Here is a 27,360-nt window from a genome sequence, read left to right as displayed (position 1 = left end):
ATCTGCCGGATATAATAACAACTTTTTTATTCACAGATGCACTATTTTTGAATGCGTGATGTTCCATCGCTATCAGAAACGAAATATCATCGGACAAAACAATGGAGAAGAGAGAAAAAGCAACTTCTATTTTCCCCCCACCCATTCGTGATCGCATCTACGATCATCGAGCACACCTGGATACAGGTGGCAGAGGCTAGGGGAGCAGCTGTCTGTAATTCCTGACCTTACGAGCCGCGATGGGATCTGGACAGTTCAGCCAACCACTCTAGACGCGTGACAAACGTTTCGAGTAATTGCGAACACCTTTATTCGAGATCGAAAAGTGCATTTGAAATCGAAGACGAATCGTTCACATGGAAGGCATATTTTCTGGAACGAAGAAACCGATCAACGTAAATTAAAATGCACCGAGAATTAAAAAACGAAAGAACAAATCTTCGTCGAAGATGGAAACCCTATGAGATCGGATCTTAAATCGAGCTTGCGACTTTACCGAAAACAAGCGAAAATTCGAATTTCGAGATTCTTTCTGTTCGAGTTTCGTACAATTTGAAAAATGTTAGAAACTCGTGAGACGGGCCCTTTCGTAATAATTTTCGCTACAGTAATTTAATAGCCGTATAGTGATTTTCGTTTCGTAAATCTCAGCGACTCTAAAGCTACGGTAACTCGAAGATCTCAGTTCTCCCCTTGACATTCGAATTACGCAGGTTGAACCGTATTTCTGTACGGGGGTGTACGTGGGAAGAGAGGCATGGGTGGACCCCCTGGTTACACGTTGGTGTCGTTTTTGATCCCGAGGGGTGTCTCGAAGAGTGCGCGCACTCGTCCGCGCGTTGGCTTTTGTTTTCCGGCGCGATGACGCGGCGGCGGTGGCGGCGGCGGCCGCGCGACGTCACCCTCTCCTCTATTTCTCGTTGTGTGTGTTGCCGGTTTCCCGCGCGGTGCGGCGCGGCACGGCGCGGCATCGCGACGCGCGCGCGACCAAGCCTCCCAGTGTGTACGAGGCCGAAAAGGAACGAGGAAAAAGGCCGCGCGCGTCGGCGTCGCTCGGTGGCGGCATTCTAAATTTAGGAGGAAGTATTGATTTTACAATTTGGACCCCTCCCAAAGTAAAAAATAAACCAAGCCAAACGTACTCTACTTTGATAGAGTGCCTCTCCTCTGCGCGGCTCGTTTCGACGCACAGCCGAGACGGAGATACAAAAAGGGAAACATGGAAGGGGTGGCGGCGAGCCGTCGGGCTCGAAAGGGAGGGGGTGAAACAGCCCCCGCGAAAAGGGGCGGGAGGGGGGGGGGGGAAGAAAAGAAGAAGATAGCGATTGCCAGGGAAAGTGAGAGGGTGAGAGGCTAAGGGGGCGAAACGAAGCACAGCGGGAGCAAAGCTAGAACGAAAGAAGAAAAAGAAAGACAGAAACGAAAAAAAAAAGAAAGAAAGAAAGAAAGAAAAGGGTGGAGGTGGAGGTTGGTTGAACGGGAGTCGGCTGGGGCCGAAGGAGAACCACCGTTCTTTCTTCGAGGGGGTGGGGAACAGAGAGTGGCGAAATACCGTAGTTCTAGCCTGGTAAGAAACAAAGAACAGAAAATTGATCGTTTGTTAAGTTTTATGTTCCCCGGGGCAGGCGAGGGTGGTCTGCCGCCCCCACCCTTCTCCGTTGACTTTTCCTCTCGCTCTATCGTTCGTCCTCGGTTTCGTCGGCCGGCTCGTCTCGTCTCTTTTCACCCGCCTCGCGACGCGCAATAAGACGAATCGAGGAAATTCTCCGCCCGGCACTGCGCCGCCAACCAAGAGGTGGGCACGCAGAAAAACCTACCAAGGGAAAGAGAGAGAGAGAGAGAGAGAGAGAAAGGGATAGGCGAAACGGGGCTCGGCAGAGAACCGATAGAGAGACACGTGTATGAGGAAAAACGCAAGGGGATGAAACGGATGAACGCTATCGTCCAAGTCAATGGAAGCTGGACGAGATTGGGTCCTCCCGTTGTCGTCTGCTCGCCAGCTTTTTCCACTCTCCAAGGATGGAGTTTAATTACGGAAAAACGCGTTTCTAGAAGTGGCAATTTTTCTTTTTACTTTTTTCTTTTTTTCTTTTTCTTTTGAAAATCGTCGAATTTCTTTCCGGAATCGCACTCCGTTTAACTGGCAACGATGACGATTTCAGTCGCAACCGCTTAATCCGAACCGATTTTTCTAACGCGATTTCGATTCGTCGAACAACTTTTTTGCTCCTGGTTTAGGGGTACGGAAAAAGAAAGAGGAAATGTAGCCGGTGTGTGTGTGTGTGCGTGTGTGTAGCAATTTAGGCGAAAAAAGGGCGGAAAACTGTGTATCCAATTTACGGAAAGTGAAAATGGAGTACTATGCGTTTCGACGATGATACAATGCACCTGTAACGCGTTAAACGACGCAGAGCGAACGAGCGTGTGCCTCTAAAACATTTCAAAGCGTAAAATAGCTGAAACCGAAGGCACGCGTGGAAAAGGGATTTTAAAGGGAATAGAAGGTTATCGAGTTGGACCAAGGGCAGAGTTTATCACCGTTAAAGGGCTACGGATCAGCTATAACAATTATTCTTTCGGTTTAACATCCACGGATATTCTAACGAATTTTCCCTTTCCAAAATACCAGCTTTTTCATGTACGAGCGGATTTTAAATTTTTCATCAGCTTGTTCAGCTCGCCCAGTATAAAGACACAAAACGTGTCAAATATTAAACATTTCCACGTTTCCTGTTGGAATTAAGTGACACGTGTCAATTAATCCGCCAAGTTGAATCATTTATATAGAGTAAAATGTAAAATCCGATGGTAATGCGATAGTAACGAAGATTCTTCCGCGCGTTGCCTTTTCGCTACAAAATAAAACACGCGATACCAGGCTTTCGACAAGCCAAAGTTAATACGAATGAAAGGGTTTATAACAAAAACGATCCTTGTCGATGATCTCCCCCCCCCCCCCCCAAAAAAAAACAAAAGAACGCTCCAATTGAAATTTAATGTCAATTGAATTCTTTCGAACGATACATTCATCGTACTGTACGATTGTTGCAAGTGTCTCTGCAATTATATCAGAATACGATCGTATTCGATTAATTTACCAACTTTATCTAATTAAATTGCAAAGTTGCTGATCTTTCAACGATAGACGAATTCCTACGAAAACGATAAATCGTTTTTCGTAATATCGATTGCATCGTACCGTGTATGTCTCGCTCGTGCCTACTAAAAATTCGAAAGATTTAACAAGGGTTGATTTTGGAAGGGAAGCCGATTAATTTCATGCATCGCAAGATATAATTTTCCACGTTGTACCGATGAATTCGCGGAAATTCGAAGGTTCGTCGCTGCACGTGACAAAAAGGGCAACGCGGGGGAATGTTAAAACGTGTCTTTGTTTACCTTGTGCGCTCTCAGAGTCTTGCCCTCGCAGGCTAAAGTGACGTCGCAATAAGCTTGTCGCTCGAGCAGCTGTGAGAACATGGTCTGTAGGTTGCTGTGATGGTATTTCCATCGTAGGCAATATTGTTGGGGGAACATGTTGGAGGATGACGTCGCGGGTGGTGTCGTTGCTGAACTGCCTCGTTGCTGAAGCATGCGCGGATCTGGCACCGCCAGTAGCTTGTCCAAGCCAAAGAACCGTTCTTGCGGTTCACCGTAATCCCACCGCCTTCCTTCTTCGTTCTGCAACATTAATCTCGGGTCAGGAAGATCGCAATTTTTGACCATTCCACGCGACGCTACTAGCTAAACCAGTAATTACACATTTTGGTTGAATAGGTGTACATATCTCTCTCTTTCGAGGAATAGGTGTTGCTCGTTCGAAAGCAGGAATTAAAAAAGACACGAGGTATCGAGTAACCAACGAGGCGAACGTTGCGACAGATCGCGGAACGAATCTTTATAGGAAATTACCTTAATTACCAGGCAAAGGGTCGGTTTCTACGCTGCACGATATACGCGTACCGCAATTTAATAGTCGATTTATAAGGCGATAGTTTTCGAGTTCCCACGATACTCGGCTCGGCGAGTATGTTTTCTGCTTGGATATTAATCGGCAAGCTTTCAGCGAGGAGAAGCTAGAAGAAAAGGAGGAATGGAAGAATCGGCGTGTGATAATTAACGACGATAATATTTGAATATTTGATTGGTAAAAAGCTGGCGTAAAAATCCGCAGTCTACGCCTAAGAGAAAATTACGTTTGAAAATGACTACACTACGCGATTCAATAGTACGCTGCAATTGATACGTTTCCTGTTAGGTCATTTTGTTCCGCGCATTTCCGCAACGTCTGGCAAGCGTAGTAGAACTGTTGCGTTTACGACTTTTTATTTCTTCCGGTTCTACGTTAGTTCGATGCTACAGTTCGACGCTATTTACAACGCATCCGCGATGTAAATGAGAGTGGAGCGTGCAAACAGGGGAACACGAGGAAAAAGCTAACGCACGGAAACTTGCGTACGTTCGGAAAAGATTCTTACAGAAGGTATCGGTCGATGCGCAGTCAGTCGACAGGCTTGTTCTCCAAGTCGAAGCAACCCGGACCTCTGTCAACCGGATGAATGCCTGCAACACGATGGCCTTCGAAGCATTTACACGCGAGTCCGTTCGAACGTGTACCTCGATCACGGCTGCCCCTGACGATCCTCGGTCTCACGTGTTTTCTCTGTAACATGCGGATAAAGGGATTGGCCATCAGACAGAGTCGATCTGAGAGTGCAACGCGCCTTAAAAAATTCCATCTTCGCATCCGTTTCGTTCGAGTTTCGTTCGAACAAAGCTACTCGGAGTTTCAGTTTCATTCACCGAAGGCTCCACCTGATTTAGATATTAGCAGATCAAAGTTATTTGATTACGCGTTAATCAAAGAAGACGATATTTTTGACGTGGTACGTGGTACAATTTATCGGTTATCGGAACACCTATCATCGGTTATGGTAACATCGGTTGATAGAAATACGATACTGAACCTTCTACCGTGTCTTCGTTTATGGAATTTGCTACTTTTCTTACAGGTAAATAAATAGTAATATCTTATACCCATGAGCGCTAAGACCAAGTAAAATTGATTCGTCTTTGTTAACTCTTGCTTCTATGAATATAAATGTTTCTCGTTAAGGTTCGATTACAGAATCAGATTCCAATCGTGTGGATCTAGTTCGATGAGGTTCATGTATCTCGCGTTTGTTTTTCTTCTCATAGCCCCTGCTAATTTCCATTAGTTTCATTTAGATCGATTATATTATATTCAGTTTGAACCAGTCGCCGATAGCTAGTTTTCCATCGTGTACCGATGACCGATAGAAACACCAGACGTGGCAACGTGTTTAATTTACAACTTCACCGAGGGATACGACCGACTGCTTTTATGAAGCAATTTGCTGCGATGCTTACTCGCTTATGACTTCGCTGGGCGGTTAAGTACAGAGGAAAGAAACTAAGAAATTCCGCTCTCGGAGAGTCTAATAATTGCTTCCTACCATCGTTTGTCTCGCAGCAACGATATTAATTGATAATTGAAAAACTTTCTGAAAAACAGATCGAAGGATTTTTGTTGGATAATAACCGCAAACGAGCGGCACGTGCGCGACTCAACGTTACATAGCAACGTGTTAATTACATTGGCAAAAATTCGGATTTTTGCGCGAACATCCGCGATCCAGCGGTCGTCGATTCATCCTCCTTAAACAAAATCATCGAAACAAGGACAAAGCGTAAGAAATCCGCCACTTAAAAATTGCAATTCCTTTCGAAAATTCCAGGAATTAGATTAGAAAGTTGTAACGAAGAACAGAATGCAGAACGAGGAAATAATTTCTGTTACGTCTAATCCAACGAGATTAGATTACCGCAGCTGAGAATTTCTTCTGCAGTTGTTTGAAAGATTGGAAACGAAGGGAGATCGATGCGAGGAACGGGATGATTTCGCGGGGGAAAGAAAGTTGCTGGGAAAACTCCGGGAAAAAGAAGTTTTCATTGCATTATCTGGAAACGATTAACGGGAGCCGCGTGTATCTATTAGCATAATTATCGAGAGTGACTTTGTAAAATCGTGAAAGTCGAATATCGACATTTAACTTTCATCGGCTTCGCCGGCCGCTGATGAAGTTCCATTAGAAACGAATCGGAAAGCTGATTTGGCGAATTTCTGATTAAAGCTGGCGACATCCAGTCACATGTGGTTATAATCTAATGGAAAAGTGACACGCGATCAATTGTCCCGTGTAACGTTGTTTATTTCGTCAATTAAATCCAGATTAATCTCCAATCTGCAATTGTCGTGAATTAGAAAAGACACGGATTCCGATGAAGATTCGTGTCCGCTTTAAACGTTCGATGCCAATTTCTGCCGAATCTTCTACATTCGATCGGATTTCGTTTCGGGGCGCACGTAATTTGTGACTTTTTTTTAAAAATAACATTCGTGTCATGAGAATATGACACACTTTCACGAGTTTATTGCATCGCAAGAGGCACCTTGAAGTTTAGCACCATTTAATAAAATTTAACTATTTAGCAATAAATAATTGAATTCACAGAAATCTGTGTTTGTAACGTTATCGCTGTTCTGTAGTTTTCGAAGCTCATCAAAGTGGCTTCCGTGCGGCTTAATCGTCAACCACGTTAAAGAAGAGAACTTAGTTTTCTATAGAAATGTGACTTGCCGCGTTCTTCATCTTATAGTCTCCACACGTTATAAAAGACATGTTACCCGTTCCAAGCGTTTCGAAACGAAGTCCATCTCCTCTAATCTTTTCTTTTTTTTTTTTTTTTTTTTTTTGTTAGCGTAAACTCGAAGAAAAGTAGGGAATAATTTTGAATGGAACGCGCATCATTTTCCGGTTTCCAGTCAGTAAACTAGTCAACGTATCTTATCGAAGACGGAGGGTAATATCTAAGGCAGAGAGTTTAGGCTGCACGCTCGACTGCGGTTTTAAAATTCCCCGCAGGCAACCAAGCCACCATGGAACTCGTCTGTGGATCGTGGGAATCAATAAATTCCCCGTATCGGAAAACGCTGAGGGTACAATACGCGGAAAAATCGACAAGGCGCGAATTCGCACGAAATTACGACCCCTTCTCTCTTTCATCGTCTTCTCAATTTCGTACACCAACATATTTTTATCTCTCCCTCCCTATCTCTCTCTCTCTCTCTTTCTACACCCCTTTTTTTCATCTCTCATCGTATTACCAGTCTCTCCCTGTTCCTCCTACTGGATTCTCCTATTGTCTTTTTACGTCCTCGATCTCTCCTCTACGACCGGCCCCTCATTTTCTACACTTTTCTCTCCGTCCCCTTTCTAATTTTCATCTCTCGAATTCCTCCGTCACCACCGCGTCTTACCTTACATTTGCCTTTTTTTTCCCCTCTTGGCCGAAAAAATGCCGATGGCGCGTCAAAAGACCGTTCTCCACGAGGTAACCGGATGTCAAACATTTTTGTCGGGGCTGGAGGGCAGCTCGGTATTCAGGTCTCGTTACGTACACGGGGATAGCACACACGGACGAGGAGCGTAGGAAGCACGGGCGCGCGAAAACGATGCTCGCTCGGTAGCCTAGATTCCCTGAGATACTTTCTATTGTGTTTACGGTTCGGATTAGAGTACCTTTCGCCGTTGAGAAAATGCCCGACTCAACGGGACGCGGAAGAGAGCCGGCAAGCGGTGACCTTTTCGAAATCCGGATCAAATTGGGAAATCGGGTTAACCCCTCGCCGGCGGGACACCCGTCGCTCCTACGATCCGAGATAACAGCGACACGAGCACGACAATCGTGACTGTCGTTTGCTAATTAACTTACACGTGGATAGCTTTCGAACCAATTCGAACTTCGGCAAGTGTCGAAACGTTGATCCGTATTCTTAGCATCGACGAGAATTGTCTATGGACGCGAATCGAGTTTTAAAATTCGCCCGTCTCTTCCCTTTCCGTGTTCCTTCCACCAAAAGAGCTAACATCTTTCGTCAAATTTTACGAGTCACACGAGTTACGAATTGTCGACGCTAACAAATTTTTTCGCGTTATGCGAGAAAGTTTGTTAATTAAAACGAACGAAACTGTTGCCTATGGTCGATTGGATCCGCGAATCAGCCGATCATCGTATTTAGTGTAAAACTGTCGAATTGTAGGAAACGAGAGTTTGCTATCTATATATACAGGGTGGTTGGTAACTGGTAGAACAAGCGGAAAGGGGGTGATTGTACGCGAAAAAAGAAGTCGGAAATATAGAATAAAAATTTTTCGTTTCAGGCTTTGTTTTCAAGGAAATCGGCTTTGAATTTTCGCTCGGTACGCGTGCGGTACGTTATAACGGATCTCACTGTAGATCGGTGTCTCGATGGAAAAATTAAAAAAAAAAAATTTTATTCTATATTTTCGACTTCTTTTTCGCGTAGAATCACCCCCTTTCCGCTTGTACCACCAGTTACCAACCACCTTGTATATATGCGGTAACTGGTAGATTTACCGGTATTATTAGTTGTTTAATTGTGGTATTCGAGGGAACATTGGTAACCGATGATCCGACTAGAGCAAAGTGGAAAATCGTAACGTTTCTCGAACGAACCGAACGTTCGGAATTTAGAACAGTACGGTACATTCGATATGTTTGAAACACGCTCGTACCAACACGAGGCTCGGGTCTACTACGGTTCAACGAATAATTGTAGGAAATTTTTATTCGCGAAATACTGGGAATACTGAATTTTGATATTACTACGTATTTTCAAGAAAGTAATTAAAACCGGAAAGCCGAAATTAAAAGAAGAGCGTGGTACGCAGCGTAATGGCAGGGATGAGAAGCCCGATTTTAATTATAGTTCCTCTAAAACCACTCGGTTTCTGAATTAATAAAGGAAGGATTGGAACCAAAGAGAGTAGCCGAGCCTCTTCTCTTTTCAATTCCTTCCTAGAACGCGTTAAAATCAACGGCGCATTAATTCCCAAGTTCTCGTTAAGCCGATACCGATACTAATACAGGAAAGAATCGTGGTGGAATTTTTCCGAGCATCGAGCCGGTCATCTTTTATTTTCTTTTTCGTTGGAAAAATCCGCGTGGTCACGACGGCGATGACGACGCGGTGTTCTTTCGTTCGCAGGTTGCGAGCTCTACAAATTAATCGGAAGATTAATTCGCGATCGTTTCTCCAACTTTTGAAACGGTCGATGAGCCACTCGTGAATTCACCGAGCTTCTTCCGCCCCTTTTTTCCTTCGATTATTCCGCCGACCGAGGCGTCTATTGCTGCGTGGCGAACGAGCCGCGCCGAGTGGCCTCGTCGAGAGGCCAGAATACTGTTATAATTCACGTAATCGAACCGTTTACGCCACCGGCCACTGGAAAATCGTAAAAACAGTTGAACCGTACGCGCACTTGGTTATTCACCTGCCATGCGTTTCCCAAATTTCTCGATGCACCTCACTAAACCAGACTCGAATCCACGCGATCGTTTCAGCGTACATTGCGTCTCGTGGCGCGACTGTTTTTACACAGTTTTGTTATCGATCGACAGAAGATTAGAAGATTTATAAATCTAACGGTAGGAATACTTGAAAAATATTGAAAGAATATGACAGAGTGAAAACTACATAATGGAGGAATAACATGGTTAAATCAACGCGAGACCGGCAGCGATAGCAAGATTTCTGCGTTCTATTCGGAGGTTCAGGGTTCGATTCTCGATATCCTTAGAATGTTATCGTAAGTCATTTTTCGCCTGAATTTAATATAACGTAACTTACGAATGTGTATTTACACGTTTCAAGCGAATTCTTTCGAATATTAGGAAATTCCCTGTAACTTCGAAATTTCCCGAATTCAACGCGTATTTATTCTCTTTAGATACTGAAATAGCGTTTTGGAGATACGCTCTCTCGGTTCCTAAAACACAGAGAGTATACATTATTACGTATAGCGAGCCGGATAACTACAATGGCGTCATTCATGGACAAAAACAAGAAATTATGGAATATAAATATTATATTATATGTATAAAATATACCAAGACCGGTTAGATGACACGAGATATATAAATATTTTCACGTCTTTCGATATTTCACTCGATCCAAAAAAACAAAAAGTGGGAAAAAACGCGTTAAAAAATTGAAGAGACGAATGTGTTTTTACGAACGTGTCAAAGTGAAAAAAAAAAAGAATTCCGTGGCGCGAATGATAAATACGAAAGTTTCTGAAACGAAGTAGTAGCCCCGCGAAAGAGAGAGAGAGAGGGAGAGAGACTCTTTCAAAGGCGGGAAAATTTTTCGATTCGTCTCGAAAGGCAGCGGAGGAAATCTCTGAGAAGTTTGAAAACAATAAATCAACGCGGAGGAAGCAGGTTTAATTAACCTTAAACGTCAGACAAAGGTATGGCGGATCTGAATTTGGAGCGAAAAAAAAAAAAATAGAAGAAGTTTTCTGGAAACTTTGCGGGCAACGATTGAAAGTAACTCTCCGGGATACTTTTGAATAGCTCCGGGCCAACGACAATCGGCGAAAGTTGAAACTTTGGCAGGCGGGAAGCCATGAAACTTCCAAGACTGCAATTAACCGTGGAACAACTAAAAGATAATTCGTAGGGCAAGTTAGCGAAGGAATTATTTTCTTTCGATAAAAAAAGAAAAGAAGAAGAATAAGAAGGTAAAGAAGGAAAGAGAAAAAAGGAAGAAGTGCGGAGACTATCTAAAAGCGAAACTGTGGAAGTATGCGCAGCAGCGAGAGACGTCGTCGCGTCGCAGGGATTTCCGATAAAAATCTGTTCTTTCGAAAGGTCAAAGAGGATCTCGAGGAATTCTGTGCTGACGTAACTGGTTATTATCGCTACAGAGGGCGTCTTATCAGCTGTTCGTATCGCATTCGCGAGGAAAAGCGAGACGACGAAAACCGTTGGAACGTTGAGAAAATTTGCGAATGGTCTTATTGAAAATGCTTCGTTCCTTGAGCGTGACAGGTTCGACGCCCTTTTTATCGACTTCTCGCGTACCATCTTTCGCTTCCACGTTGCTTTTTCTATCGCGATACCGCCCCTCCCTCTTCCTTGTCCCTCCATCTCACTACGCTGCAAAGATCTTGCATATACGCGCAACGATAGTTGGGCATAACGGTTCCGCGGTCGCGAGTTACTGCACGAGAAGACAAGACGAGCGAAACAAGAACATTCGCCTCCCTCCAAGTACGTTCCGCCGACTCGATTTATTTTCTCGAAAACGGGTTACTCAGCTTTTCGTTATCACCACGGCATGTACCATAAATTGATTCCACTTATCTTCCATTCACCGTGAGTTATTTCGAAACACGATTCTCCGCGAATTAGAGAATCTCCGAGAAAACAAAGCGAAGTGGATTGCAGCAGAACGAACTAGAGTGAATCAAAGCGAACCTAACGAAACCGAAATCAACTGGAACGAATCCGATCGTACAATTATTCTTCCGTTCCGGCGACGAAATTTCCATAGACGAGGCACGACAGAAACGTTCCTCCTTCCTCGTCGCGGGACGAATTTTCAGATTCGTAAATACGGTTTGCTCTGACCGACTTTCCTAGCGATTTCTTTCCTTTCTTTTTCTATTTCATTTTTCTTTTTTTTTTTTTTTTTTTTTTTTTTTTTATGGGAAGCGACAAAGAGCCGCGCAACGAGACCTACGATAGTGGCTTTATCGCACACTTCGAGATAAACCTCGCCGCACGCTGCGTCGAGATCATTTTCTCTCGTTCTCTTTCGTCGATTCTCTCTCTCGTGCACACGAGGGGGGCGTATACACACTGCCTGCTTTTCCTCGTGCACGCACGTGCCACATTACATACAACCTTCTCCCGTTTCGTGGAAAAGAGAACGTATACATATACAGAGAAAGAGAAAGAGAGAGGGAGGTAGAGAAAGCGAAAAAGAGAGAGATAATTGAACGAATGCAGAGTCACTGGTCGCAGCAAGGAGATCGCCTCGTTTCATGGATTCTATTGATTTCCACCGGAAACATCAACGTCCCGACACAACAAGTGGTGACGAAACGTCGAACCCGTGACGAAAACAAACGCGCGAACGCGTGGAAATTGAAAATCACCGTTCCCAGGCGCGTTTTCCACGGTACCGAGCTAGTCGAGGTGTCGACAATATTTGCAGCTAGATCTACGTGTATGGAATTTTTTTTCACCCGTATGTTTGGAAACGAGCATTTCCATCGGCCATTTCAATCGCGAAGTCGATTCGAGAAGCGTCAGGCTAAAAAATATTTGTCCCGCGCGAATGGTTTGTCGCTTGGCAAACATTCGAAAATCATCGAGACCACGTCGCAGTACGAAGGCGGGAGGTGTGAAAAGTCAAGGAAAGTAAAAGTTGCTCGGTACCATCCCTGGCTCGGGATCCTACGCGTCCCCCTTTGAAAAGTTTCACCGAAGCGTCGTGGTTTTAAAATTCCAGCTTGGGGAAAAAAGAGAAAGAAAAAAAAAAGAGGGACAGAGAGAAAGAGAGAGAGAGAGAGAGAGAGAAGGCGAGAGCACACGAGGGCGCAAAGCGGCTTGGTCCATCGGGAAAAGTAAATTCTCGAAATTACCTGTTACATAAAAACGAAATTTCCACGGGATGGTCGTAAACTTTCGAGAAGAGAAAAAAAACAGGGCGAGATAAATTCGTAAAAAAGGCGAGCTTTTTGGTTTATTACGCGATATTTCCGCGTAGCTGGAAAGCCGGCGAGGAGAGAGAGGGGACGGCCACAGTCGACTTAAAAGCGTAAGCTCCGCGAGTTTTACTACGCACGCTGCGGGGAAAAAAACGTGACTTGGTCTTTTCGAAAAACGGGCGTAAACTCAAACGCATCTCCCTTTTGGCTCGTCCCCCTTTTCTCTCTATTTTTCCACCCTCTTTTTTCCATTCTTCTTTTTATTCTTTTTTTTTTTTTTGTTTTGTTTTGTTTTATCTACATCGTGCTGCCGGCTGGCGTGCACCGAATGCGAACATCAAAGAGGAGTATAATTACGCGCGTAGCGTCGTTTCCGCGCTCGCCAATTGCGTGCCATAACGCGGCGAGATCGTTTGGGTTTGTGATCGCGTTAGTGCGACTAAAACAGATCCGGAATAGATAAGGGAAACTTGCCGAAACGACAGAAAACCGCGCGATACGGCTCTTCTCGTGTCATCTTCTCGATGAAAAGGATTTCCTTTCGGATAGGAAAATTTGGTTCGCCGAAATATGAGAAATCGATGGAACAGTGATTGGTCAGACTACCGGTGCAACGAACGTCTGACGTATGGCGCGATTAGCGCAATTAGACGCCACTCGGCGACACGCAGGTGAAAGGAGCGACGCATTAATCATGCGAGTCACAACATCGGACCGACACGCTCGAACAACTGTAACTGAGAATAAACTTCGCGTTACGCCGACTCGAAAAGTGTGAAAAACATTGAATATTTTTCACGGTGTAAAGCAAAGTTGTATCTCGGGACGAGAATTTTGACAAAGCGCTGCAAAGTCGAAAATAAAGAGGACTTGCTAGTCACGTAGTCGAACAGGTCGAGTTACCTGCGAGCCACGATTTCCTCTGTGCTTTCATCTTCGAAAACAACGATGACGAGTAAACGACACCGAAGTAAAAGCGAAAGGGAACGAGCAAAGCATTTTGGTCACGTTCGAGATGCGCCGTGCAATCGGAAAAACTGCGAACTCGTGTAAACTACTTGGCGATTTATATGTGCGCGACGAAACGGATTTACGAAGATCGTGGCAAGGAAGATCGTGGCTCGTTTGAATAAAAACCAACCAATGATTTATAATTTACTCGTTTACTGGTCTATAATTGTTTTCGAATATCGCTGTACGTAAAGACAGAGATTGTCCGTGTCCAATTAAACGTACTGACAACCAGTACGTACACCCAGAGAACGGATAATCGCCACCTGTTTGCAAGACACGAAGCGAAAACGCGGCATTTTCTTTGGAAAAATGACGTTTCTTTCCCTCGGTGCGTCGTTTCGCGAGGTACGTTCGCGACGCTTGGAGTGGGCATCGTGACACGACCGAAGCGTGGCATGGAACACGTTCAAGGAAACGAGAGTCGAGTTCAACGAGGATCGCAACACACGCACACGCACGTATACAAGTGGGAAAACGACAGGTACGCACAAAGACAGGGACACGTAACCGCAGAAAAAGGTATGGTGCAACAACAACAGCAGCAACAGACGCACAGACACACTGTATGCAATTACCGCGTACCGAGTCTCGTTTCCACGCGTCGACCACGCGCGCTGCTCTTTGTCCCGTCCCGTCCGCGATCGAGTCAGAAACCGTGGAAAACGAAGGAGGCTCGAGCAAAAAAGCCTTGTGGATCCATTAAGGGTACCAGCCGCGTTCTCGTAAACGCTTCATCGCCGCTTAAGGAGGTTCGCATTCGTAACAACGAGTCACACAAGCACGACAACGTGCAACACCACGACGAATACCACACGACGACGACGACACCACGACGAACGCTACCGCGAAGATGACAATAGAACGACGACGACGAGAAGCGAGATGATTGCAAAGACGATTTTCGCGGACACGGGCGCCAGTCGCGGAAATTAAGGAGTCACGTTATAAAACGCAACGACCTACAATGCTACAAATGCCACGGAACCGTCCTGTGTCTCTTCTGGCCTCCCCCGTCTCGCCTACCCCCTGCTCGACCAGCCGCCATCGCCGCCGCCACTGCCTCCTTTTCTCCGTTCGTTCGATGTGTATCCCTCCTCCTTTTAGCTCTTTCCTCCCCTGGCAGCCCCTTCTTAGGCCGACACAGTCCCCTCCCGGCCTAGCCATCGCCAACCACCACCTCCCACTACCTTTCTACGATACGATGCGATACGATACGATACGATACGATACGATACGATACGAAACCAGACGATATGATACGATATGATGTGCGATGCGATGCGATGCGATGCGATGCGATGCGATGCGATGCGATGCTATGCGATGCGATGCGATGCGGCTCCCCTTTGCCCCGCCAAACGATACGCCACTGTGCCTATGCACCATTAGTCGAAAACATACGCCAACTTCCCCTTGTTTCCCTTTATTATTTTTCGATATTACGCTAGAACTCTGGTTGTCTGAATTCGCTGAATTATCGGCGGATAATCAGTCCGTATATAATCGAGCTTTATTCATTTTTGTCGCTACCGTTTGTTCTTCGTTCGCATAATCGAAGCTCGCCTTCGAACAGATGTACTCGATCGACGAAAGTTCCATTAATCTGACTAAAATTTCGTTTCGACAACGAAGGCTGTTTCTTCCATTGGCTTCTCCGTTACCACCCGCAAACGTATTCGCTGACTTTCTGTCCTTCCATCGACGTTACGTGGCCGGTTGTGATTTTATGGAATTTGGGTGGGGGTTGTTTTGCGGGCGCGTCGTTGATGCAATGTAAGTGCGTCACAGGGCGATGATAAGACGACGGCCGAAGAAAACGGAGGCTCGTACGAGCCATTGCCTGATAAGAGCATGGACAGTGCGCAGGAATGTTCTCTGACTGCGTGCGATTACCTGTTTCGTACGGAGGAAAACGGCGATTTTTAAGACTACGACCACGTTGGCAACGATACATTGGCATCGTATGAGCTATCAACTATCGGATATATCTGTTTGCTCGCTTATTTATCTATTTCTCGATTCTTAATTCTTCTAAGAAACGTTTGAATCACGCTCTTGTCTCGACGAACAGAAAGCTACTCTCAGCTAGTCTGATATACGTTTCGACGAAATCCGCGGCAAGATATTGGAACGAAAAATCGTGCGTATCGACCACGATTATCTCATTTTTTGTCAGCGATAGGCAAGTACGACTGTACTGCGAAAATGTCCGAAAGAACGTGGCAGGGTTTAATAACGACCTGTTTGTGTATTTTCGAAAGGATTGGAATTTTACAAGTAGGCCTTATCGTGCGGCTCTCCGCCGCTCCGAAGAAATACGTAACCGCATCGATAACCTTTCGCGTAGAACTTCGGCCGGTCGTTCCGAGACGACACGACTTTTCAGAAAATCTTACGCGTGCCCTTGGAAATTTCTCAACCGCGAAAGTAACGAAAACGAAAAAGGAAAGAGATTCGTCTTCTGATTCGTAGCAGAGAAGGGGGAAAAAATGCGAAGATAAGAGCGAGAGCAATTTGTCGGCAGATAAGAGCAAGACGCGTTTACTGGAAGGAACGAAGGCGAAGCCGAAGTGAAAATAGGAGACGGGCAGACGCTGGCGTGCGAAACGAACGAAAAGAACAATCCAGAAGCTCGTGGAACGGCTCTCGGTCGGATTTCTTCCGTTCTAGGCCAGCACCGATTCTCTTTGCTGATCGCACAATGCGCTTCACGATGGTAAACCACTGCGAATATCAATATTTCTCTTACCAACGATACGCTTATCGTACGTGTGGTTTTTAAACGTTACATCTTGGTTGGAAGATCCGAGCTGCAAGACACGAAGTAACACGCGTTGAAGCTACAAGTGGTTCTTCTCTGGTATTATGGGATCCGTAGAGGGGATGATTTTTGCAGCAAAGTTTTCCGTTTTACGTTAGACGACGAGGAAAATATCGTGTTCGATAAATGTATTACGACGCGAATATGTTTGTCGTTGATTGAATTGATCGAAGCTCGCTGCAAGTTAACTAGGGCACCGTCTATCTGTACAGGAATTTCATAAACCGGAACCGCGTGTACTTCAAATTCCGAAGAAACGGAGAAACTATCGAGTCGATTCGAACACCATAGAAGAAAAACGTGCCAAAGGATAGTGTTTCGATACGAAATACTCGAGAACGAAAAACACGGTACCGTTAGGTAAAGAAATATAAATCTCTTGAAAATATTAAGACAAGCAACGGTTTAACGATATCTTCGATATTTTGATATTATAGCGAGCAATGTTTTTCAACGTGCGGAACAATTTTGTGAAAGATACAGCGTACGACTTGTGTTTTTCTCTTTTTCTCGCTTTGTTTTTGCCTTTGGTCCGGCTAAAAATCAATATATCGACGAAAACACGTTTTTAATTTGTTCGTTCACCGTGGTAAGTATCGCTGCAGGTTCTCATGAGAACGAGATCGTTTCCGCTTATTTCTCAACGTATCCGGGCTCCCAGTTACATCACACGTCGTTATCGCTTTACCCAATGCGAAGACAAAATATTGCTGGGATAAGTTGCACGCTATCCAACGTGTGAGAGAGGATGGGGACGATAATCGATGAGATACGACGACGCTAATCGCGTACGCAGAAAGACGAGGTACTTCTTTGCTCTCTTTCTCTCCACGATAAGCGCCACGTTCTTTTACCTTCGAGCCGTTGCCACCGCTTCCGGTTATTGGACGGTGACCAACTGTTCTCCTCGAGTACCACGAAGTCACTGCCAAATTGATTTTTTCCCCAACCATGGCAATTTTCAGCATGGGCCACGAACACACGCGATCGTTTCGTTTAACCATGCTGCTCTCTTCTCCTCGCTTCTTCCTCGCGTTTCCGCTTTAAACATTTGCCACCCTCTTCCCCTTTGCTTTTCGAACGCTCCATTCGTAAGAAGATATTGGGTTGGCAACTAAGTGATTGCGGATTTTGTCATTAGGTTGTACCGACAATATCCGCAATCACTTAGTTGCCAATCCAACAAAAGCAAAGTCGCGTGGGATATTCAAATCAATTTAAAAAACTATCCGTGTTTCGATAATATCTATCGAAATAGAAGATCCAATTGCAGGAGAAGAGGCGAGGTATGTTTGATGCGGTTTTCGACTTGCTAAAAAGTCGACAGAGCCAAGCAAGAACTCGTCGTCGTGTTCAGCAAGACCACATGGATACACAGAATTTTCAACGAGTTGTATATGCAAAGCGAGAAAAAATATTGTATTAAGTTACGCTTCATCGAGTCACACGAACTCGCAATCGCGCGTGTGTGCACGTTCGCACACGAACGCGTGCCTTCAGCGAGATCCACTAAAGCGAGCGTTAGTCAAGTGCACTCGACGATTACTAGGCGACATACTCCACTGATCTTCATAGCCGTCTTTGCCTCGAGTCAAAGACTGCCGCTGAACGATACCGAAAAACCTTTCTATATATCTACCTTTTCTTTGTCTATCGTGGAAATCGGTCCGATTCGTCCTGGATTTCAAGAAAGAACGACAAGTATTTTTGGCCGGTTCGATCGTCTTGCCATGCGATTTCGCGACGACAGTCGACGGTGTCACGGCTAAAATAACGAGCAACGCTAAAAATTGAACGATTCCATGTCGATCGATTAAAGAGGATAAATTCCAAAGGGTACGAAGGTCGAGACCAATATCGTTCATCCGGAGCAACGTTGTTGGCCTGACCATTCGTCTGTTCGTCGGATTCTCGCCTTTTTTATCTCTCTCTCTCTCTCTCTCTCTGCCTGACTTTGGTACACGTAGAGAGTGGACGCAGCAGCAACCTTTTAAAAAGCGAAACACCGCTACCTTCGAAATGGGCAATTTTAGCCGGGAAAAGGTTTTTTTGACCCGACTACTTTCGGACCCTGTTTTTTACTCGAAATACGAGTCCGAGGACCTTGTCGAAACTGAAAAGAACGGCAAGATAGAGAAAATGAAAAAATACAAACGCAGAAACTTTTTTAATCCTTACTTGGCCAACTGAAACGCTTACCGAAGTTCGACGTTTTAATATTCAAAAAGCTTTTGCATAAATTTTGTAAAGATATCCGTGCAATGAGGTAACGTTGCGAACGTAACGTATAATATCCAACATTACCGCGATACTTCGCTAAAGAAGAAAACGTCGTTGCACATTAGGGTTAAGAGGACTTTAGAACATATTTTTCGTGAAAGACGGCTCCGAGTGGAGCGTAAGTAACAATAACGCCGAGAGGCAATTGGAATCGATCGGCCAAGGGACAATTACGAAAATAAAGCGTCGAACACAACGGCATCGGCTGTAAACTGGGGCTCGCGTCGGTGAAATCTTGGTAGAGTTGGTCGGAGACATCCGCAGGCCCGCGACGCGAGGCTTACGCTACTGAAAAGAGACTTCTGGATTCTCAGAGCGTGCCTGGTAAATAATAATACGTCGTTGCTAATGGAAACCTACTTCGCGTTGGCTTCTCCAGAGTAGGTTTCGCGAAAGGGAGAAGTGTGTCATGCACAAAAGCCTTTTCCAAATCGTCTTAAAGCTTTGTCACTATTATCATAATGATGTCAGATGCCTCTTTTTCTTTCTTTTCTCTCCCTTTTTTTTTTTTTTTTTTTTTTTTTTATTACGAAGGAACAAAGAGAGTTCTATTTTAGAAGCATCACAATTGCATTTCCATCGTGAGAAGAAGGATGCGGCATAACCAAAGCGAATGTTCGACCCTTGCTGCGTTCCTTGGGTCGTTCTCGATCGAATCACTTTCATTCGATATCGCTGGAAAATTTCTCGAATTTCGGGAAAATATGAAAACATCTCGCTCTCGCGCCGTAGACTTTCTTAATCCCGTTGTTCTCGTTTCCTCTGTGAGTCTCCCTTAATCGCGTTGTCCATACGACGAGATTGCGAGATTTACAAAAAAACGAAGTTGACCACGAGAGGCACGTGTAACATCCATTTTCAGTCGCGTAGATCCGAGGAGAACAACAGGATTAACAGCCACGCGTTGAAAGCTTTCCTTTCGATCGAAACGAAAGCGAGATCGAGATGGAAAAAATTCGAGGATCGCGACAAACTTACCCCGGCTACGCTATCGCGATCTATGATAAAATAATAATTACGAATTCTACGGAAGGAGGATGGGTGTAAGAAAGTTTGAGAAAGCTGGAAAGTTCATCGAGAGACTCGGAAAAATCTCAGTAATTACTGGTTTTCCGGCGTAGACGTCGGCAGACATTTGGGAGAAAGTTTTGGGAAGAGCGAGGAATTGGATTTTCGGATGGAAGCGTGCTCGCAGACACAATGAGATCAGTTGGTTCAATTAAGTAGAAGGATACTGTCGTTGAACGGGGCTACATAGCAGAGTCTACACGAACCTGGAGCTCCGAAGAGAAGACCATTCCCCTCCGACGCCTCCTCCTCGGCTAGTCGGGTCCCGAGTCGGCGTAGACACAACCGGTTTCCGCGGTGTTCACCCGCTTTTTGAGAAAAAATTGAACCAGTTTGTAAAACGAAAAAAGCTCTCCCCACCAGCCGCGTAGACGCCCCTCCTCTATCCCTTTACTCGGATTGCCGCGGAGACTCATGGGAACCGAAGCGATTCCAAGCGTCCCGGAATCCGATGCGCATCAAATGAAAAAGCCTCCAACGTTGCCAAGATTTTGACCCCCTCTCTCTTTTCCCGCTTCATCCTTCGTTTCTGCGCCTCTCCCACGACCGAAAGAAAGAGAGAAAGAAACTAAAACCACCTTTCGCCTTTCCCCTTTTTTTCCTTCCCTCCGATTTTTTCGTACGCGCCACGAACGAAGCACCGCGGCAGAAAAAATGCGCCGCACGAGAAAACCGCGAAGGTGTTGCTCTGTGTGACGCGGCGGTACCAAAATGTCGGAGCAGCCTGGTAGACGTGCGAGTGCGTAAGACGCGAAAACGCGAAGGCTTACGCGGCCTATCGTGAAACACACCGCGGTCCTGAATACGTTCTAGGGAAGAGCGTGGTTGCAACGTAGGCCGCCTCGAGGCTTCCTGGCAGGGACTATTGATTTTCGAATTGGTTCAAAATTTCCATAATACCACGACGGCTGAGAGGGTACGCCGAAGCGCGGTTTCGGGTAGAGGGGGGTGAGTGGAGAAGGAGGAACAGAGACAGCGACGGGCAGGAGAAACAGACGGGGGCCGGAGGAGAGAAAACAGAGGAAGAGAAGAGAGACGTGTACGGCGAGTACAGTCGTACACTGTTATAGATAGAAGGAGAGACCGATGCAGGGAAAACCATGAGGGGAAGAGAGATATAGAGAACGAGAGGGAGAGATAGAACGAAAGAAGGGGAGGAAGAAGAAGGGTGGAAGCCGAATGCACGTCAGAGGGTGAGTCGCCACGGCCTCGGACGGTTTCGAACTTGGCAAAGTTCAGCGGCTCAAAAGAGACACCCCGCACCCACTCCACCCTTTCGAGAGCACCCCACCATGATTCACCCTTCCTCCTTCTTCCCCTGCACCGTTTCTCGCTTCTCCTAGGCTTCTCTCGCCCGTCGGCCAACTTCATTCCTGCACCAACCCCCGCGCACCAACAATTCCCCCACAAACGAACCGAGCATCTCGCGCGCACGTGTACACGTATACGTGTACTATATGTGAGTGTACATGTGCACATCGTCACATACACAAACGCGTTCCCCTTCCTATCTGCACCCTCCTCTGTCATTTGCCGAGCACCTCCGCACAACACGCCGCGCGCTTTCCTCTATGTGTCCGTGTAACAACGATACCGACGACGTGAACGACCGCTCGTTCCTCGTTCCTCGTTGCGTTACATCGTGCTAACGATACCACCGGCAAGGGTATTACCCTCCTTGTCCCGTTCAGCATCGCTTTCCAGAAGGAACGGTGTTTAATGCGTTATCCGAACATCTCGCCCCGGAGACATTCTCTCTCTCTCTCTCTTTCTTTCTCTTTCTCTTCCCCCGCAGCTTTTTCTTTTTTTTTTTTTGCTCGTCTCTTCTTCTTCTCTAGTCGCGCGCTTTTTGTCCTGCCTGCAACTTTTGCCTTCGACCTGTACACACGCTTTCAGGACTCATCGTACGATTACCAAGAAATACGCGATTACCGTCTAATTATCCTAGGGGCAGTAAAGCGTACCAATTACAGGATCGAACTACGGTTTCGCTTACCACTCTGTGTCTCGTATATTGAAACACGCGATGCGATTCGACGAAGCTGCCGAGAATCGAAAAACAAACGTGAGCTTTCAAGAATAAAAGCAGAAGCTTCGTTGCTAGTCCGCGCAAAAAAATTTAATCTCTTTCCATTGACGTCGATCGAGGCAACGGATCGGCATTTCTGAAAATTCTCCATACGGATTCTCGTAATTTGCGCGCGAGCGAGATCAAAAGCGCTTCGGCAGAATTCTTGGAGGCCACGAGGCTCGCACAGAGAAGAAGAGAGAAAGCATTGTTGGCCACCGTACCGCGGACAGAATGACGTACGACCAGACGTTGCATTCCTCTCTTTTTACGAATTCCTCCCCCTTTTCCTCCTGTCGGTGTTTCTTCGCTCGGATCCTGCTGCTCCCTTCGCGACAAAGATAAAAAACGAAGAAGAAGAAGAAGAGAAAGACAGAAACAAAATCCTTAAGAAAAAAAAAAGATATGATAAAGAAATAAAAAGACGGGGAGATGTAAAAAAGGGAGAGAGTGCAGACGAAAAAAGTCGAGTAAGAGAGGATGGAAAGAGGGAAGAAAAAGGTTAGAGTTTCGACTCTGTCCATGGACTCTCGAGTCTTTTTTTTTTTTTTTTTTCGAGATAGGGCAGCGAGCCGGTCGTTCGACGGCTACGGGCAGGATCCACTTGAAAAGTGCGCGGTAACTCCGGCAAAAGGGGCATGAATCGTCGAGCGTGCCGTGACATGACCTGTCCTAACTGGACGAATCTCGTACCGTGCACGGCTACCGTGCTCTCTTCTGCACGATCACACTTCGCTCGGGTTACTTCGTTCTACCTCTTCTCTTCGGCCACTTCTCCCACCGAGCCTCGCCTCCGCATCCCTTCTTAACGACGCGTGTTTCGCCAACCGGACCAGCTTTACGCTTAAAACTGTATCCGTATCTCGCCTTCCTTTTGCTTCCTTTATCCCTACTACGGCCAAGTGAAATTGAGCACTAGTTCGCGTTGTAAATGGTTCAGACGCGGCTGACCCCGATGCAGCGCTATGCGATTCTAGATGCCTGTTTTTCGACAAGCAGATCGACCAAACTACTTCGACGATGAATTTAGGATTAGAAGGTTGTTTGCGTGGAATCGTGCGGCACGTACGAAAAGTCGGCGATTCCTTGGAAACCGTGGCGGTATAGTTTGTAATATAGGTCCGAAGGAAAGTTTCGAAAGATTCGTGGTAGTACATTAAATATGTAAGAATGTAGTTGAGAAAAAATGACTGTAGCTTTCCCATGGCGAAATCTACTGGGTAACCTTACATTCCTAGATAATTGAAATAGTATCTTTGTAATCGCGTTATAGGTACGAAAAATTTGCAATTCTTTGGAAATTGCTGCTGCAATTTGTAATACAAAATCGAAGGAAAGTTTGTAAAGTTTCACGGATCTTTAAGCGTATTAAACATGTGAAAAAGTAGTTCAGACATAAATGACCTTAATATACGGTTCTAACTTTAGGATTCCCGCTAGAGCCTTTTATCGATTGCCGTCAAGTTTCTTATAATCGCGACGTTGTTCCCTAGGTTTTTGTCTATCGTTTGCACGAGGAAAAAATCTTGCCGGCGTTTCTCGAAATTTTACTGTCCGCTAGAGTAACGGATATTACCTGTAACGCGCGTCTTGCAGCGCATTAACGATCAGACGAGTTGGCAAATTTGCTCGGCAACGACAACGCGTTAACGAGAGGGTCGAGCTAGGCACGTAAATACTTTTCAAGCTCATTAAGTGCACACTGAGAGAGTATGACAATTTTCGCGCTGCTTCTCCACCGGCTATCATCCGTGCAAAAACACACTTACGTTTCAACGTTCACGAGGATTGCCGAGAGCTCGGTGAATTTCAAATTAGATAAAAACCGTAATTCAAAAACCGTTTATAACCACCTACTGATATATTATAAACGCGATTAAAAATACCCTTTCTTTTTGTATTTCTCTTACGAGTAATTATACGCCCTTTTTACGTTTAAAACACTTTGTCAGACGATTTCCTTTAACGCCAGTTTGTACCTATCAAGGTACAAATTAAAATGTTTATAGTACGCAATTGAAAATTACTCGAATCGTTAAAAATTCATACAGTCTAATCTATAAAATTTTTCTGAAGGATTAGGACGCTATAAAACTAACGACAAAGCTAAAACGTAAGAGTAGGAGAGAAGTTGAGATAGATGTGAAAAATTGAATAAACGGAAACAAACATAAATCTAGAAAATTTCAACGAAAAATTACGAGTTGCTTGTTCAAAGAACTCTGGTAATTCTAGCGTCAAAATGAAATACTAGAAAATAATTACACTCGTTAGTGGAAATAACAAGTTCTCAAAATGACCCGACTACGATAAAAAAAGAAAAGGAAAAAAGAGAAAAGGGAGAAACAGGTACAATACCAGCGATGGAGGAAAAGTAAGAACCGATTTGTTAACGAGGTTTCTCGAGGTAATTAACTGGAGGAGGATGCGTACGGGACATATAGGTTTAGTGTGCGAATTAGCCGCATCAACATAATTACAGAACACGCATGCCGTCGTTTATACTTACCGATTGTAATTATAACACATAGAACAAATTGAAGTTTGCTTAACGGTCTAGCCTGCCGACCGACAGTAAATTCAACGACAAGTTAACGTTCCCATGTAGCGCAAAAACTGAACGGCATGTAAACGCCGAATCGATAAATCTATTACGATAAGAGGACGTGTTACAACTTCACCGTTACTCATACGCAACACATACACACACACACACATGTACACACATGAACAAATGCAACAGGACACGCATACACGCATACAATAACGAGTAGAAAAACTTCCGTTAGCTTCCTAACCGGGCAAGTAAAAGGAACGATAGTCCGGCGTGCAGCTTTTTAATTTCCCATTTTCCCGCGGTCGATACACCAAGTTTTTTGCATTTTTTTACATTTTCTTAGCGATCTATCGTGCGAAAGTAAGAAGCACCGTTGCTCGATTTTGCGCCGGTGATTTCGACTCTGGGAACGAAATCACGATTCCTATCAAATTCTTTAGCAAATATAATTGCCATCCTGATACTTTTCCACCTACGCAATCTTTTCCTTTGTTCTCCTGCCAATTTCTGCAGGCTACTCTAATTCTCTTTTCGCGGCTTTACTTTAATTAATTAATTAGTTAATTATAATTAACGAATGCAAACGATACCGAGCTGACGTTGATCAATATAGATTACCATAGAGGCGCGTGGACTCAGAGACGATTCCAGTTACCACCAGCCAGTCTCGACAGCAGACATTAAAGCGTAGTTCTGGTCGAGCAATTTCACTTTTGTCGGTAGCCGAATTACTCTATCCCTTTAAACGTAGCACGACGAGAAAGAGAAAAGCTTGGAAAGTCGGTCGCAGTCGCGAGGTTGAAAAGGGACCAGGAGAGCCTGCCTTCTTTCTGTGACTCGACGTCAGCTCGAAATCCAGTTTCTTCGTAAAGAAAGAGAAAGAGCCGGAAATTTTCTCAAGCTCGAAGGCTATCCTGTTTTTTGTTCCACGGAATCTTCGAGCTGGTGCAGAGGGGAGAGAGGGAGGGAGGGTATCGTTTGATCGTAGAGGATTTACTCCCGTGACTGAAACAGCGGAGGATATCGCAAAAAGAGCAAAGAAAAGGGGCAAGAATCGAGCACGGTCCACAGGTAGACGCATCGAAATCGAGAGGGGTTGACTGGAATCGAAAGAAACGCACGCACGGTCGGGTTAAAACCGTGGCAGCGAGGTCGCGAAGGCTCGTCGACGACGACCCACTGCCACCCTGTGCGACCGGAGAGCCCACGAGCTCGATTCGAAATCCGAGGAAAAGAAGAAGCCGAGAATCGAACAGGCGAACAGAGGAAGAAAGAGGGAGCGAGAGAAAGAGAGATAAAGAGAGAGAAAGAAAGGAAAAGATATCGAAGTGTAGTAAGGGCTCCTCGTCGTCCTCCCACTCTAAGATCCCGGCTTAGCGACCGGAAAATAAGAATAAAAAGCCCCACGGGATGAGAGGAATTAAAAAACCATAAAAGTACGGTCTACGCCAATGCGATTGGAAACGTTGCGATATAATGTGCGACGTTCCAATAATATCGCCCCGTCCTTGTACTTATTTCGTTTTCTCTCAAGAACAGGGGAAAATTTCAATCTAGAGGCGTGTATATTTTTTGCTGGCAATTTGCAAGTTCGATCGTCTCCCTTGTTGGAAACGACGACAACTACGACGACGACGACGACGAGGACGACCACGACTACGATTACGACGATATGACGAAGAGGAGAAGACCGAGATTATCCGACGAGAGTAATTTCGTTTGGCGATTAAAATTGAAATGGTGATTCCGTGGGCGGAAGACGCGCGGAAAGTTACGCTGAAAAATTCGATATTTAACGTAGGTATAATATTAACAGTTTTCCAATAAGTGGACAAAAATATCGAGAAAGTATCGGACCGAAGGGAAACTACAATGTATTTACCATGGCTCGGTTCCGAGCAGCGTGTTCCAAACGATGCAACGAATATACGCGATGCTTTCAATTAACACAAATTTCACACGAGAGCGTCTCGTTCGACTAGTGGCTTCGAAGCACTGGCCAGCGTATCAAGATTCACCGGGCAATTTATTTTGCTGCTATGCGAATGCGAATGACCGGCAGAAGCTCGTGAACACGAGTATCATCAATGTTAAGAGCATCTTAACACAGACTGATGAGAATACGAGGTTAGTTGTATGCAGCTGTCACTGTACTCGATTCGTCGTGTATCGTCGTACGTAGTAGCGTGGAGGCCAGTTACGGTGCAAAAGTCTGGTGGTTTCATTATGCGTGAGACAGAGCGGATACGACTCGTACCAGGGACTGTACTTCGGCGAGACGCGTTTAACCATTAGGGCTATTTCGAATATTCGTTAAAAAGTATCTCTCGTGCGACTCGACTCTCCTCCATTCAACTCGGTTCAATTCGACTCGGTTCGACTCGGCTCGATTTATGTACGACGATGGAACTAAAAGTCGAAGGGGAAGGAAAAGAGAACAGGCAGACGTACGGACACGAAGTCCTGATCACCGAGATAAAAACGATAAAAACAATTTACGCGAAATGCGAATATAAAGAACGTTCCCCCCGGCGCGTGCATTTACAATTATCGTCGCGATCGCAAACGAGATTCCAGCACGTTTCGGAGCGATCGATCGGAGCGCCGTTCCGACCAGCTCTAGTTACTTTTAACCGTGTGTTCTCGGCGAACGAATGTAATGAAAGAACAAGAAACGGCCGACTAGAAGCGAAAGGAACACACGAAGGGAAGAGCAAAAGCGTAGAAACAGAAAGAGAAACAAAGACCGGGGCAGCCATGAGCGAGAAATACGAAGGATTGGAAAGGAAAAGAGAAGAAGAAGATGGAATAAAATGGTGAGCCGGCAGAGTGTAGAGTCGTGACGAGGAGGTGAAACAACGTTGGCCTAGGAGAGAAGTTAGAGATGGCAATGTAACAGGCTCTCTATTCGCGCGTAAGCACCGCCGACATACGTGTTTGATCG

General features: G+C 45.3%; 1 protein-coding gene across 8 annotated transcripts in view; it reads right to left on the bottom strand.

The window, feature by feature from the left end:
• The window catches only part of LOC126873726 (uncharacterized), an 81,436-nt gene that overhangs the window by 29,012 nt on the left and 25,064 nt on the right, over positions 1-27,360 (bottom strand). For 4 of the 8 annotated variants that reach the window (XM_050634904.1, XM_050634913.1, XM_050634905.1 and 1 more), the window contains 2 exons: positions 4,479-4,663; positions 3,400-3,681 (listed from right to left, as the gene is read on the bottom strand). In XM_050634904.1, coding sequence (XP_050490861.1) covers positions 3,400-3,594 — 195 coding nt within the window. In that variant the 5' untranslated portion in view covers positions 3,595-3,681; positions 4,479-4,663. Of the gene's footprint in view, positions 1-3,399; positions 3,682-4,478; positions 4,664-14,204; positions 14,565-14,585; positions 14,653-19,997; positions 20,649-27,360 lie in introns of those variants that run through there. The other 4 variants (XM_050634907.1, XM_050634911.1, XM_050634908.1 and 1 more) reach the window with 4 other exon arrangements.

This window comes from Bombus huntii, chromosome 15 (assembly GCF_024542735.1).
Source record: "Bombus huntii isolate Logan2020A chromosome 15, iyBomHunt1.1, whole genome shotgun sequence".
Classification (NCBI taxonomy): domain Eukaryota; kingdom Metazoa; phylum Arthropoda; class Insecta; order Hymenoptera; family Apidae; genus Bombus; species Bombus huntii.
Note: the sequence above shows the minus strand (reverse complement) of the source record. Positions and strands in the feature narration are given on the sequence as shown.